The sequence below is a fragment of the Anticarsia gemmatalis genome, chromosome 2 (assembly GCF_050436995.1).
Source record: "Anticarsia gemmatalis isolate Benzon Research Colony breed Stoneville strain chromosome 2, ilAntGemm2 primary, whole genome shotgun sequence".
Classification (NCBI taxonomy): domain Eukaryota; kingdom Metazoa; phylum Arthropoda; class Insecta; order Lepidoptera; family Erebidae; genus Anticarsia; species Anticarsia gemmatalis.
In genome coordinates this window covers 5766733-5783421 of record NC_134746.1, presented here as the reverse complement: position 1 = coordinate 5783421, position 16689 = coordinate 5766733, and the positions used below count along the sequence as shown (strand labels likewise).

General features: G+C 32.6%; 1 protein-coding gene across 7 annotated transcripts in view; it reads left to right on the top strand.

Annotated features, from left to right (window-relative positions):
• LOC142980920 (multiple C2 and transmembrane domain-containing protein-like) overlaps positions 1 to 16689 on the top strand; it is a 56017-nt gene that overhangs the window by 32201 nt on the left and 7127 nt on the right. For 2 of the 7 annotated variants that reach the window (XM_076126557.1, XM_076126564.1), the window contains exons 2-7: positions 5052 to 5184; positions 5785 to 5909; positions 6671 to 6814; positions 10472 to 10655; positions 14701 to 14897; positions 16390 to 16609. In XM_076126557.1, the coding sequence (XP_075982672.1) occupies positions 5052 to 5184; positions 5785 to 5909; positions 6671 to 6814; positions 10472 to 10655; positions 14701 to 14897; positions 16390 to 16609 (1003 nt within the window). Of the gene's footprint in view, positions 1 to 1900; positions 2157 to 2225; positions 2369 to 4807; positions 4887 to 5050; positions 5189 to 5784; positions 5910 to 6670; positions 6815 to 10471; positions 10656 to 14700; positions 14898 to 16389; positions 16610 to 16689 lie in introns of those variants that run through there. The other 5 variants (XM_076126530.1, XM_076126572.1, XM_076126548.1 and 2 more) reach the window with 5 other exon arrangements.

Here is a 16689-nt window from a genome sequence, read left to right as displayed (position 1 = left end):
ACCTTTGATATAAACAAAAACGTTTTAAAACATTAAGTATATTAATATATTTACAAAAACTTGACGAAAAAATTATTTATTGACCGGTCAAAATACTTTGCAACTCAAAAAGTATTTTTACAATGATTTCTGGATAAATAAATTATTACGAGTACCTAATTACAATAAAAACTTATTTTTTATTTGTTTAATCTTGGTGAGTTACGTTCTTAAAATATCATTGACAATAATATTGTATTTTTTTATCCTTTTAAAAATAGTATTCACTAAAAAGGATTACATCATTTGAATTTTAAAAAGAAATCGATGACTGTTAAATGTTAGTACATCAAGGTTAGTATGTCATTGATTTGAACACTAAATAGTAGGTACCTAGACTACAAAGCGGGCCGTCATCGGCTAGGATGCGGAGTATCCAATCGGAGGTACCGCGTCCTGGCCACTTTATGGTGACAGTTGAAGGAACACCGTCAGGTTTTTAGTCGGTATGCCCAAATTTAAAAGCCGGAACGCCTAGCCGGCGGGAGAGCCCGACAGACCCCCGCTACCTCCCTGGAGCGGGACATGCAGTAATGCATTTTCCTGACGAAAAAAAAAAAAAAAAAAAAAAAAAGGTACCTAGACTAAGTAGATAGGTTAAATATCTAGTTCTACCTACAAAAACAAGGTTACTTTTAGTCCTTGCTTTATTATTGTACTAATTTCAAAACTGAGATTAAGCATGAAATGTTTTCCTAATGTTATATTTGAGATTTCCTATTGAGACTGAATATTTCATCTATTACCCGTGTAGATATGTAAGTTGTCATCATGGAATGGTTTAAGTTTAAAAAAGGATTAATAGAGAAACTGTAACTGTAATGAACTTTATTTTTTAATAAAAACTACATAGCAGACTATGTCATTGTTGGCCAACGAAATAAAACGATATAAATTAAGTTAGCGCATGTATTATGATTAAAAATAGGCCTATACATAAATAATTCCACCTCTATCAATGATTATTTAATATTCTGGAAAAAAAATGCTTTTAAATGCCTATTTATCTAACAAGTTTAACGGACAAGGGATAAAAACACATTTTTTATAATAGTCAAACTTGTTCAAACGTAGGTACATATTCATGAAGTACATTTTTGTATTTATAGATAACTTGTCTAAGTAGTTACCTACCTACGCAAAAAGTATCCGCAAAGTGGCAAGAAATCCACTTTACTTAAAACTTTGATAAGCATTAATGTTTGCCCTATATTGTTATAAATCATTATGACCTTTATTGATTACCATTTACCTTATCCTCTCATTGTCAAATAATTCGTACACATTCGTACAATCTTATTTAATAAGTGCGCGGTGTTTTCCTTTGCGTATATACGTAATGTAAAATAACGTCTGTAAACCGCAATTTTTTCAATATATGAAAAATGACATTTCCTGGGCCTCACTCAGGTAGAATGTTAATTCGATAATTAAAATATTCGGTTAAAATATTTCTAGGTACTAAAAAGTAGGTTATGCAGGCTTTACTATGGTAAACGAAAGAAGTAGTTTTAAAAATGTAGCTTCAACCAAAATGTCTGTAAAAAGCAAGTATAAGCTTAAGATAAAAATAGATAGACATCAACATTGTTTGAAAATAAAATGTAATGACTAATACTTTAAATTACGGTGTTATTATTTATTAAAATCTATTTAGACAAGATTATTTTATATTACTTAGCCAGCCGTATGCAAATAGCCGCTTGGAGTAAAAACCTTAATTCACGTGAATGAAATACTGACGCATCGTTGAATAATTGACGTGATAATAATGCTGTAATATTGTATTGTTGAGTATTTCACCACTATTGACACAAACCGCACCATTTTACCGGCTTCATTCACAAACGCGCATTCAGCCGTCAGACATCATTGAGTTGCGTACGAGACCATTTATCACGCCTATTGTGGTCAAAGTTCTTCTATCAAAACATTATTGGTTCAATGAGCAGGTTCACAAAAACCAAGGGCGGTGTTAAAAACTAGTTACGTGTTTGCAAAGTGTGTTTAGTCTTCCTTTTAATCTCGCAAGCGATCGTCGGCTGTGTCGGCTTCCTGATGTCAAATAAGTTGTTGCAGACCGCTTTGAACCGATTCTTTGAGTCGACACAAATCGTGTAAGTTGGTTCTTAACGAGTTTGATTTCCGTGTGTGTTTCATTTACAATTATTCGCTTGACGGACTTACTAGTGTTTGTTCTGCCGCGTTGCCTTCGATTCTGTGAAAGGTTTTAGTTTCAGGTGATAATTGATATTATTAATAGGTGTTGTGTGTGCATTTTCTAATGTGATAATGTGTTTCCTAGGATTATGTTGAGTTCACGGGGTATGTAAGTTTAGTGAATTATTCTAATCATTATTATTTTATTAATTTTTTTTAAGCGATCCTAAGACTAAATACTTAAATTAGGACTACATTTTAAGTTTTTAAAATTTAAATATGTCACGAAATAGTTTCGATTAAAAATATAATTAAAAAAATATTATCAGGCTCATTTTTTTTATTAGCCTAAAAATATCTACTACTTACGTGTTTGTAGTACATAAATAACTCATGTTAGTAATGGTTTTCCCTAGGCGACCTGATTAAATGCTAATAATACTTATTGTTAGATGTATTTGTATCAATTAGTTAATTAACTATTCTAGTTTAATAGCTACGTTAACTACAACAGTAGGTACATGCAAAATAAATTATATTATTTAAAGAAACAATCTAGTGAAAAAAACACTGCATCCTCTGAACAACAGACCAATCAATCACTTCGTAACAATACTGGCTGGAAACAATAAATAAGGAAAAAGGTTCAAAGCCAAGAAAAGGAAATACTGGCTGGTAAAATGTATGGCATTTTAAACTGATTAAAAGAACTGTTTTCGAAAAAGTTCCACGGTGTTGTTAAAAGGTTGTGTTGGAAATTTAAAATGTTTTGACGTCATATCACTGCGCTGTACCGGTCGGAAGCTTTACCGCGTAGCGTCGAGTCGTAGAACCGGACCGGAAATTATGACGTCAAAGGGTGGCCGTAACCGCTTCTTTAGAAGTTTTATTTACTACAAGGAAACTGTGTGGTTTCTCGAATCAAATCTTAATTAATGTTCTTGTCAGGCAATTAAAGATCTGAATCTCTGCAGTGTCATTATCATAGTTACAATGAAAATAAAAACTCAGAATATGTAAAACGTATTTGAAAGATATATTTCAGAATATTTAAAGACGGTACGTAACTGTAAGATTTTCATGCTATATAGATTAATTTCCGCACTATTTTTTTATATTCCCATTAACGACAACAATATTTTAAAGCGTTTACAATCGATAAAGAAGAAATTAAGTTATTATACAAAAAACAAACTCTGTGAGAGTATAAACCGAAGTAATCTTGGATACAGGTTGTATTTTTACTAAGAAAACATTGACAATGGATTATTCCGTAGCACGTGGTTATTCCCCTCATAATAGATTAAGTAGCTTTTAGTATGAAACCTTCTTTGCGATTTCTCAGTCATAACAATCTAACATCTTAAATCCTTGATCACTTGGGAAACCCCAAACTTCCGTATTAACATATTCAAAATATAATAATCTACTAATGACTGTGTATAAAAACTATGAGATTGTCTATTCTTTTACAATTTTATGTTTTTGTTTGTGATTACATTTTAATAGGGTGTTCTAGCAAAATGCGCGGGTAAATATAGAGATAAAACTATAGTATTTATCAATAATATCTTAATAGTTGTCGAAGCGTGGAATTGTCTTTATCACCATTAAACTGGTAGAGACTTCCTGATTATTTTGCATAGTAGTATGATAAAAATCACCAAAATGTTAGAGATTCAGACGACCACAGACTAAAACCCGGTAGTTGGAACTTTAATTCAGACCAGTATGAAACGTCATTTCTAATTAAGTTCCTTTATATATTGAATTCCTTACCACCCCAACTATACTAACTTCTCAATAAAACAACGTAACACTTTTTATTATAATTATTATAATCCTCTTTATATCAGAAATATTGAAAGACATCCCAGATCTATCCATTCATTTCTTTTAAAACCAAACTCTACTATAATACCTAGTCTAATTACTATAACGGTAGAACATCTATGAGTGCGCCATTTTTTAATACGCGCATCGTCTACAAATCGTCTCGTTTACCGTTCGACGCATGCGGTTATGTTTTTTAATATTATTCACACTGAATATTTATTATGTAAGTAATGTGTTTTTGTGCCAGATCTGAACACAGAAACATAAATAAATATTCCATGTAAAAACATCAAATAAAACTAAAATTATGCTAAACAACAAGCAAAGGATGTTTGCCCTGCCTTGATTTTACTCTATACAACTAAAAAGTAATTAGTACTAATTTTCTTGGAAAATGTATGTTGAGGTATGTAGGTAATCAAACAATAGCACTATCTAGTCCCGTTAGGACATCGCGGCCTCCTTTTATTTTACGGTACATCAAACAGACACCTCAATACATCTACTGAATAAATATGTTTAAATGCAACTTAAACTATCACCCCTAGAACAATTAAGTAACGGAAACATACGGAAGAGCTTAAAGTAATTACGCGACAAGCAATTAACGAGGTTTCCGTATAGCTTTATTCCATTGCGTAGTTTGCATCGCAATTAATAGATTAAGGGGGTCGAACACGGTAATGTACCGCGTAAAATCCGCAAGCTTTTTGTTAAATGTCGACCCTGCGTGACAATCGAAGCGCAGAGATGTTAGCCTGAATAAGAATAGCGTACAGGTGCTGAGTACATCGTCATGCGCCGCGAGTAATGCACGCTCGGTCACGGTGCGCCCAGCACGAAATTAAAGGGTTAAAAAATATTTATTAATTCCATTAAGACAATAACATCTTCTATAGTGAAGTGACTTATGCCCTTCTCGAAATAAACTGCTGTTGTTTACATTGCAATTCTGTTATGTTTTTTTATTTATAGTTTATAGAACTTGTTTGTTTAATGCCTGTGTTTTGGTCTAGGTCATTCACAATACCGGACGGTTTGGTGATGGACCCGCTAGCGCCCACCGCGCTTGCGGTCTCCACAGAGTTCATGGACCGCATTGGCAGTGGGCTGACTTTACTCAGAGAGCATGGCAAAAAAGTTCAGAAGGTAGGTATGTATGTACTGTGTGTTACGCACTTACATTGTCATTTTTTTATTTGTAAATATTTTGTGTATGTTTAAAAATATCCTCTTGTAAATATTGTTTTTGTTTATCTTGTATTGTGTCTCGTCATATCTGAAGCAAGAAAGAGTCTGATTGTTTTCAAACTATCTCTATGAGGAAAAGATTTGTGCAGTGTGCACTGACTTTGCATCCTACTTACATCATGTGTTCTGTCCTTAGTTTTATTTTACTTGTAGTACAAAAAGTACGTATAAGATTTTCCAAATTTGTATCAAGTCACTAACATTCTGTCCTTGCAGGACGTACGAAACTAGTTTTTAAACTCAAATATAAAATACCTTTAGGGTTTATTGTACTAGACCTTGAATTATCATGTTTTGCTACATTTAGGAATTTTCCAAATATTTTTTTCTTACTGGCATATTGATGACTAACTTGGGTAAGGTCTCCAATGAGACTTATTTGTAGATCAGATACAATATCAGAAGCTTTTTGAAAGTTCAAGTCGCGCCGTATTACTTACCTACCTGTTAAAACTATTTCATTGTTTTGATTCTGTAAATAATTTGTTTGTTTAACAGTATGTTTGGAAAAATAAGAAATTCGACATACTAAAGAAGTCATGGAAGTCTATGGTGAACGTCGTTTTAATTGATGCCAAAGATACTCCGAGCGGCAGCGCCAATGGACTTTACTGCAAATTCAAGTAAGTCAACACAAATACTTCAATTTTTTTAAAATAGTTACTGAGATTTCCCTTTGAGATGCCATAAATGAAGTTTATCATGATGTGCAACTCAGTGTCTTCTTAATTAAAAAAGTTCATTGACACTAGAAATAAATCTTCAAGTTCTGAGATTGTTACGGGATTGAGCCGAATTAATGCAAAATGCTGAATAATTTGAATAGCTATAATTGCATACTGCAGGAGTAGGTATTGTTTTCTATTTGGTCTTCAAGCCAAAATATAACTGAAACAAAATTTTAATAATCTTTTTTCATTAATCCACAACGTTCATATGCCCTGATTTTTGTTATCATGAAGCGGAAGTTATTTCAATTATGAATTTTATTTATTTTTGATTACTTTACGTCTCGGGCAGATTACAGTCCTTTGTGCTAACTACCCGTAAACATCTAATACAATGCATTCTAAAGTGAGATCATCATTATAACTAATACGACACAGTATAGCACAAAGTGTCCCGCCGCATCGGTCTGTTTGTTCGTGATATACACAAAATCATCCAAACGGATTTTAATGTGGTTTTGGCTAATAAATAGATCGATTACCGAAGTAACCCGGGCGAAGCCGGGATTGACCATTAGTTTTAAATTAAGGATTCTGTCCGAATTTCTAGATAGTCCATTGTAAAGTTATATTTTTAGGATAGACTATGAGAAATACGACCTATGTTGTGGACAAGAGCTGCTCTATCGCCATATTAACTTTTTTAAATTTCCCAGGCTGGGCGCAGAAAGTCACAAATCGAAGCAGCTGTCAAAATCTAAACCATCGTGGTGTGAAAGATTTAACTTGTATCTTTACGATGATAGTAGTTTGGAAGTCACCGTGTGGCACAAAGGGAAACAGAAAACCTTTATGGGCAGGTGAGGTTTTATTTTTCGATTTTTTCCGCTTTGTGTTAAACCCTTTTAGCAGATATTAGTAGTAGAATATACGAATTAGACCTGCAATAAATACATACATTCATAAATTCACGCCGTCTTCGCATAGGGGTAGGTAGAGAGAGACCTGCAATCAAATTCTTTAAAATTATGATTGAGAAACGAGATAGGAATGATTTTCCTCTACACTTTGAATTATAGAGAGTCCTTATATCTACTATTCGCTATCAACTATCGCAATATCGCACGTTCAATATTATTATGTTCAATATTCACTTCTGTATCAAGTTACTAAATAAAAGCTATATAAAATAATAAAATGTGACCCAGTTCTTGGTATTATATTAAATTTTATTTTGTCTTCATTAAAACAGTACCAGAAATAGACTAGCGCGGTATATTCCGGTTAGTATAATTGTTTTTTAAAAAAGCCTACTACGCAATAAAAACTGGAACTTTTTCAAGAGCTCTATAGTCTATATAATACTATAGGTAATGTCATTCCAGCAGACTGGTTATAGACGTCTTGAGACCTTGATGAAAGAAATTATAATTTTAACAAGGTAATGTAGGATATTGACCCGCATATTTTCTCGATGTATCGATAACCGATAAAAAAGATTCCATAAGAGCACACAAGGGGAAATTTTCCTATTAAATATACATTGTACAATGAAAGAACTTGACTGTAACGTAGCGAGGTAATCTGAAGACCTAATTACTAGGTTACTTATAGATCGATACCACCTGCTATTGGGCGCTGGAGCTTGCATTGGGGTAGTAGTGGGCCTAAAGAGAAAAGATAAAGATAATATACAGGGCGGTAGTTCATAAATAGTTGGGAATCTATGACCTATGGGGGAGATCCTTGTGGGAGCTCAGTCAATCAATAAAATACCCATTTCTTATAACCATTTTATTATAATCTTAAAACGTAGTGTCTCCCAGGCTCTTTATCTGCGTCATATTCAATTACCCATTCCAAGTTGTACATGCGTAATAAGGTGTATGGGCATGATATTCATTCAAACTGGAATCTTACAGGTAAAACTTTTTAAAGCCGTCAGAGGCGTCAAATATTATTGATTGACACATTTTTTGCACGTATCAAAGTTGATCGACAGGCATGTCATAAATTATTTAAAGTAATCTTTTACTTTAGCATATAAACCTGTCGAGAGCTTTTGTATTTTTACATTTTTAATTAAACTTATTGTATCTGCCAGGTACAAACAATTTCTATCTCTTATAGGTACTTACACACTATATTACTTTAGTAGAGTATCACAAATACCTTATTAAATATGTATGTTTTGAGTTCAAATATCAGCCAGCTAGTAATTTAGATAACTGTCCAAAAGAACGGTCGATCCACATAATAAAACCTGCATGTTACTACGTCATTCGTAATTAAACTATTTTACTGGCTGGCATAAGAAGTGTTCTAAAGTGAATTCAAATTATTTATTTAGAAAAAACCGCAAATACGAAAAAATGGAATGATAATCGCTTAAACGCTGGCTGGTGATGATTTAATTTAATATCTTTAAAAATATTTACATATTTTATTTTTTGTCAATTGAGATAATAGTTGTAATTATTAATTAAAATCGCATTGTGTTGCATAATTTTATACATAAGATTAAAAAATATTTCTGTTTCGCTCTAGACTGAAATACAAATTGAATAAGTAAACTTAATATTTTTTTTAATACGCTTAAAAATCATTATACTTCTGTGTATTATATCTGTGCATATTTAAACCTCCGATGTCTCCGCTCAGGTTAAACAAGAATTTTAATTTATTCTCAAACCTAAACACATTTTAATACTAACCCAACTAACCTGATTTTATGAACCTATTTTTATGTTTTTGAATAACAAAATTAAGTCAATATGTTAATGACCATTTTAAACCGAAATATTGTCATATATTAAAATTGATTCGAAAAAATCTATTTAAATGTTCTTTAAGAAGTCTTTAAGCTGTTCAAAAAAATAGTGACCATACGTAAAAATATTTATTACTTCCCATGTTTGTTGCCGTTGCCCTTAAGTAGTACTTAGTCCCCTCTTAAAAAAGCCCGCACTCACGGCCGTCGAGTCTCGATCATTCGTGATGCTGGCCATTGTCCAAAAGCAGATGTCTTACCGCCAAAGAACACAAACGACGTTTTAAGAAACATTAAAATTTGTTCCGGGTTTAAAAATATTCGGAAAAAAGAACTGAAGCTTGTACAGGTAAATAAGTATATGTATATTAGAGCGATTACTTGTAATAAGAGTTTTAAGATTTAGATACAATACTAATGTATCATTTGCTTTCCAGTTTATTTTGTTGTATCAATTGGGTGGTCCGCCGTACATTTAATACAATTCAATATTTTATTGGAAATTTTAAACGTACAGCGAATTCTCGTAAGCTATGAAATTATAGGTCGTTTAATGTGACACCAACGTTTGTAATTTTATTTATGGGCACCAAAATCAATCATATAACTTGGCCATTAATCATTTCAATAAAAAAATAACGTTATGTTAATCTCGTGCGTCAAAAATGATTTCGTCGAAGAAGGTTCAGTTAGAAACAAAACCTCCAATATTTTCCTTTAAGCTATAGGTAGGTATAATATGTTAATCGGCATTAAGAAAATATGTTTTATATGAACATAAATAATGATGTAATATATTTGTACAATGTTTTTGTGCTATACTTGTACGACCATAAATCTTTGTTATTTTTTGTGTATTGTTTTTGTCATACTTGACAGCACACTTAGAATGTTTGAAAAAATATTTACGTATAAATTTATTACAATACTTCGATTAAAAAACTTAACAATATTTAAAGATCCTACTACTATTATAAACGCGAAAGTTTGTGTGGATGTTTTCACGCAAATACTACTGAACCGATTACTATGAAATTTGGTATGTAGGTAGCTGAAGACCCAGAATAACACATTGGCTTTTTATCCCGGAGTTCTCAAGGGATCGGGATTTACACGGGAAGGGTTTTCACGCGGACGCCGGACGGAGTCGCGGCCTCTAGTATTTAATAAATTACAACTATAAGATGTAGAAAGTCGCTCTTGAGCCGTCGATTGGAAAGCTTACAAGGAACGTTTCTTGTAAAATATCACTTGCATTTAATTATTTCCTGGCAACATATAAAGAGACCCCTTCCTCATTGATTGTTAATATTGTAAAAGCTAATTGGCCGGATGGCAATCGAGACAAAGAGCAGAAGCAGTGACAACACAATTAAACCGGTTTAAGAATCCTCATTATCCTTTTGATCTTCACCTTCCCCTTCAAAACTGAACGTTTACGATATCTTTCTAGAATATCTTTGAGGTATTAACATACCGTATGTATTAACATGCATAATATCACGCCGGTTATACTCGTAGAAAAAAAAACTGTCTGGTGTCTTCTGTTTTCTATGGTTATACCAGAGATGTATGAAATACACCCACGTTTCTCCATTACCAATATTAGCCCCATATAATGAGGGTCGAGTCTTTGCCATATATACCGAGCAAGTCCAGATCCAGACTACTATTGAGAATAATCAAAACTAAATTAGAAAAACACCAATAGCACGTTATCCTCTATTTATACTAAGGTACGTTACAGGTGTGTCATCGACCTCTCGCAACTGGAAAAAGAGAAGACCCATGAACTGTGGCAAGAGCTGGAGTGCGGCCAGGGCTCGTTGCATATGCTGATCACTTTGAGTGCTACAGCAAGAGTCATGCCGCTAGACAGCGTGCCTACGACCAATGGAGTTCAACATGTCACACCTGCAGAGGAGAAGTTTGTAAGTATAGCTTAAGATACTATACATACTAACATTATATAAATACGAAAGTTTTGATGTTTGTTACTCAATCACGGCAAAACTGCTGAACTGATTTTGATATGGATTTTTTATCTTAGAACATCTTTTCACGCTGACATAGTCGCGGGCAGGAGCAAGTCTATAATAAATATGACAAAGTTAAGAATAAATTTCTCTTGGATACGATTAGCAGACGATACGAAAAATGTTCGATGGAAATTAACAAAAAGCAAGAAATTTTCACAGTGCGCTTCGATTCCGACGCAGTGGACGCTCAGCTTAATACCCTGTCTTGTTTTCTTCATAAAATAAGCCATGTCCTTACTATAGACAGTTCCGTAATTAAGCTCAAGAGTTCAAATAACTGCTTTCAGGGATCGATGGCAGTAGTTTTAAATGGGGGTTTTCCATAGTACCTAACATTGTAACACCAAACACTTAAAAGGCTAATCGCGTGCTATTTTTTTACAATATACAATTTTTTATCTATTGTTTGAATACATTTTACGGTTATTTGCGTTACGTTTTAGACATATAATTGGTGTTTTTGTTAAAATTATAACTTACATGTGGAGCACAACGTGTTTTTAATTTACACGTGTCAAAGCATGAGCAAAGAGGTTTATAGACCGTTTAACTTTTTTTGTACTACAATTAATTAATGTTCGGTATTTTTGCTGTAGAGCCGAAAAAAAAAACATCGTGATTTTTAATATGTCAAATTCTTGTGATATTTTCATTAAAAATGCCTCATCAATAACGCTGAAGGCTATAAGCAATATGAGCTAAGTTTGTTATCCCGCGTAAGATGATCGTATGTTTATATCAAAAAAATATTATCAATTTCCATAATCATATGTTCTGACTTTAATAAAGTCAGTGTAAAAAATAGTTATTAATTAAAATGGTATTCCGACCATTTACGATACGCCTACGCAATAACAAATAACCGGCTTGCAAGCACGCGGAACAAGTTCACTAAACTTAAAGGTTTACAGAAAATATTTTAATGTTGTTATTGTATTGGTACGTACTTCACATGATGCCGGTTATATCCGAAGGTGTAGACAGAAGATAAAATACATCTTAGTTACCTATGCCTGGAGTAGTATTGAGAATAGTCTAAACATTTGAAAAATACCAATAATTCTTTGTCCGGTCTGTTATTCGAATCCGGGAACTGGTCAGTAGTCGTTTACATAACCAAATCCTTGTATTAGAAACATTACATTTGGTAAGAAATTAAACAAAATAAAATTATAAATACGACATCCACCCCTCTTTGCTAAACACATATTATACGTTTAACCTATTTAGTTACAATAATTGAATTATTTCGAAAACTGAATCAAGTATCCACAGACCAGATCTAATTATTTTCAAAAAAGCAGCTGCATATAATAAAAAGCTTTGTCAAAAAACTTTATGCTAATTTTCAAACAAAATCCCGGTAACGTTTAATATGAATGAATATGCTTATTATTAATTACCTACTAGGTATATATTTATTAATTAACACGTCACTGAGAACTGCGTAAATAAACGTAAAATTAATCGCGCCTGATAAATATCTTGTAATCTATGAACAAAAAGTGGAATTCGAACAAAAAACTGTTTTTATTTAATTTGAACTTACATTAGAATAACTATGTAAAAACAGACACTGTAGGCATTTAAAAAAAAGTTACACGGATGTCTTTGCTTTATGATTAATAATTTATAATTGTCGCGAACAAGTAATCATTAGTCTATGCCTATTAGTATTCGGATCTTTGAAAGCTTAAGCAGATTTTCTTCAAGTTTTATCATAGATTTTCAATAAGAAATCTATCAGTTCTTTACCGGTGTAAAATCCTGCATTCCTGAATGTCAATAAAGTCCGACATCTAAAAAGAGCCTTAGCTGCATGGACGATTTATTTAAGTTGTAATAAATACTGCTGTGTAGTTCTTAAATAAAGTAGATGTATCAAACAGGCCACCGTCAGCTGCATAAGCCTGCGGGTCACAGACGTTCTAAATTCTGAGTTTTGTATCCGTCTGATAACAGCGAACGTCGCTTACAAGGCTCTCTACCAAGTTGATGGACTATAAGTAACCACTCAGAAATTAAACAATTCATGGAATTGCTGATAAACAGTGTGAAAGGGTGACGTAAAGCCTCTATTCTTTGCTATTTATTACACTGTTGCGGTTTTCTTCCCGCCTGTTAGCCTTCGTATCTCGGGGCTTTTACGTATGAGTCAGTCATGATTTCACACAACAAATGCCCATGAATTGGAATAAACATGGAACCGCGCGACCGGTTTGGTTTTTTCTCATGTACGGAATATTCCTGTGTTCCGATACTTCTCATGGCTAATGACGCAAGTAAAAGTTGGCGGACATTGATGAATATACAATTCAATTGATAAATTACGGATAATATTATGTAGAGACTTGTAGATAATGGGCATAATGGGTATGTTTACAGTGTGTTTGCGTTCAAGTCATGGTTGGAGTTTGAAGTCAATAGTGTTCGTTGGTATTTAAAAGAAAGATCAAGATCATGGGTGTTACTGACGTCAAACAAACCGGTCTCTCATTGCAATTTTTCTCCGTGCGTCGTCTTAAAGGAGGGCATACACCCAGGCGTGACCGAAAAGGAGGTTTAACTTGTTTATTTTTGAGAAAAAACGTAAATCACAATCATAATATTTAAACAATAACAGATCTCTCTTGAAAACTTGAACTCAAGGTTAGCACTAAAACGTAAAACAAGTATCAAAATTGCAATTAGATACGTTACCGTTCTACACATTCAAAACTTAATAACGTTGCGGTGAAATCAATTAAAAAGAATTGGTCATTTAGACAGTTTGTAAATCTTATAGACAGGCAATTTATTAATCCTAATACAAGGACGTCATCAGGACAAAAAAACTCTAGTCTTCTAATAATAAATTAGAACTTATTCACTAATCAGTTACGTCAATATTTTTTGCGATACAACATCTTGATAAAATCATAGATTCACAAAAAACTACAGAAGAACAGAACCGTCAATTATAAAAACATTAAAGTCAACGATTGACCCACGATTTATAGACAACGCGAGAAAAAGTTAAATTACATACTTTGAACCTACTGTATAAAAACTCTCTAGCTAGGATGTTCACCTTTTTTGTTTCGCGTACGTCAATATCTACGTTTTTCTATTTATTTATCACACATATTAATCAACGGATATTATTAATGAAATCATATTAATCTAATATTTTTTCTCAAATATCAACAATGCTCTTAAAAAATATTCGTAATGGGTGTTTCAATTTATTTTATTTTCAATCTATGGCCAGGATATTATAGCCATTTTTCCTTAACCTGTAACTGTCCCATTGTTAAACAAAGAAAATTAAAAGAAAATTCTTAATCCACCTCGAACCCGTAATTTTAAATAAAATATAATTTGATTAAAATAGTTGATCAGCTTTTCACACAACTTAATTCGTACATTTCATTTCGTAGTTGCATTCAAGTCAGGTCATTGACCATATAGGAATCATATTATTAATGGATGATAACTACTTACTTACTTCGATGAATAATAACGGTGACATTTAAAAACATAAAACTGCACTTTTCCTTATTTCTGTTGACTTTACTTACTCTCTTAAAAGTGAAATATTTATATTTATTATTACTTAAGTTTTCTTTGTCTTTCTTTCCGACTTATTTTATTTTTTGTTCATTTTGGCTTCGATTTTTATGCTGCATTACGAACATTGATAAGTAGTATTCCATCACCGATGGTTTAATTAGTAAATAAAGTTGAGGTTAAATTATTATTTAACCTTGGTAAATGATCTGTAAACTATTAACAAACTAAATAATAGAGCTAATATAGGAATTTTAATAGTGAAATAGTGTTTGAAAATCACGGTCCACATTTTCACCCGGAAAAAAATACGGTAGCCTAATAAGTAAACGATCAGATTTCTATCTTCAAGTACGAAACGATCATATAACTTATTATTTTGTTACAGTCATGGTACCGACTAGACAACGATTGGGGCCAAGTGGGCGAGCTGTCGGTTACAGTGTACGGAGCCGAAGGGTTAAGTGCACTAGGGCTCAGCGGGAAAGCCGATGCCTACTGCGTGCTTGAACTGGACAACTCGAGGATGCAAACACAAACCGTACCCGGGACTACAGACCCTATGTGGAATAAAAGTTATACCTTGTAAGTATCTATTTTTTTTTGTCTAATATAGAAGTAGATTTTTACCTCTTTTTTCTTGTCGTTTTCTCGATATTCTGAAGGCCTTCTGTGTTTCGTGAAAATGAAATTTCGTCAAAGTTAAAGATGTTTTGATTATGCCCTTTTGGTATTATATTTTAACTTGGAGTAGGCAGTATCGGATAATATTTTGTAATACTTTTATTAATTCTGACTCTTTCGATATTTAGGAAACAGTAAAGTATTATATAAGTATTTACTAATCTGCTTTTGCCTTACAATTGCGATTAAAGTGAATCGGTATATGACGCTAATTTATCAAACGAAAATTAATTTGATGATAACTTTAGAAAACTAGTTATAAGTATTAAAGCTGACCTATTCAAGTTATACATTTTAATTAAAACTTTAATAAATAGCTACTAAATCAAGTATAATACTAATATATTACCATGTTGATATTTTGTCTGTGAAAATAACGTTTCCTGCTTCTGGCAGTCATGTTTTGACAAAATCATTGTTTAAGTTATTTGATTAAAACAAAAATATCAACGTGACCTTTAAATACATTATAATTACAATAATATGTAATTATTTTTTATTCCGTGTTAATTATAAAATATTTTACGGAAGTAATGCCTTAATTACGTAGGAAGACTGCTAAAATATGTATGTCCCAAACTTTATCAATAAAATAATTGAAATCAAAGGCTTTATATAATTACTTACTAGGTATCATTAAAAACAAAGAAAATTGTATGTATTTTCGTTTAGTTCTTATTACGATTCTATCTAATATAAAATGTCGATCATACTATGGTACAAGAATATAAGGCAAGCTTATCCACTATATTGCCTACTCCGTCTCAAAATGTTGTCTTCAAAAACCATAGCTTGGCCTCCTGCTTTGTTAGACTTAGGAACTAATATGCGAGGCTTTTGCTGTAATTAATCAAACAAGTAGCATCATGGTAATCTTAATAAACAATTATAATTTTATGACAAAGTAATTAGATTTTATTGTATGATCAAATCACAGGCAATAATCAGACGAGTTGACGAGTTGATCATACTTAACAAAGTTATGGTTTACAAATATAATCATAGACACTCATTTGATTATTATTATGGAAAAATACCAAACATGTCCATATCGCCTATAGTCCGACAACTTAGTTGAGAGTCTTGTATGCAAAGTTCGCGGCAATAGAAAATATACAAAGTTCTGTATTAAGAACATCAGTGACCCCGAGTCTCATGCAGCTAACGGTGGCCTGTATGATACAGCTACTTTACTTTGGCAATACACAGAATACATAAATACAACTTAGATAAATTGTGTACGTAACGACGCTCTACTAAATTGTTAAACTATACAGGGTGGAAAAGTATGTTTGCCTTCACGAACTTTAGGTTTCTTCAGTACTTAAAGCAGTAACACTCCATAGCCCATATTTTTTTCCACCTTGTATATCAAAGTATTATTTGCTCCCAGTGCTGTCAACGACGTCACCTCAATGCTAACGATAACGATAAAAGATGAATCGAGAATAAACACAATGATCGATGAAGTGATCGGCAAGATCTCGATACCTCTACTGACAATCGTAAACGATGAAAAAACATGGTTCGAATTAGACAACAAGTCGAAAAACCCTATCACTAAAGGCAGTTCGCCTAAAATTCAACTGCAAATGTCCATCGCGTGGAATCCGGTAAGTTATTATTAAGTGAATATATTTTTAGCTTTTTCCTTATAGCGAGCTAAAATTAGAAACATTGGGGTATTTTTGTA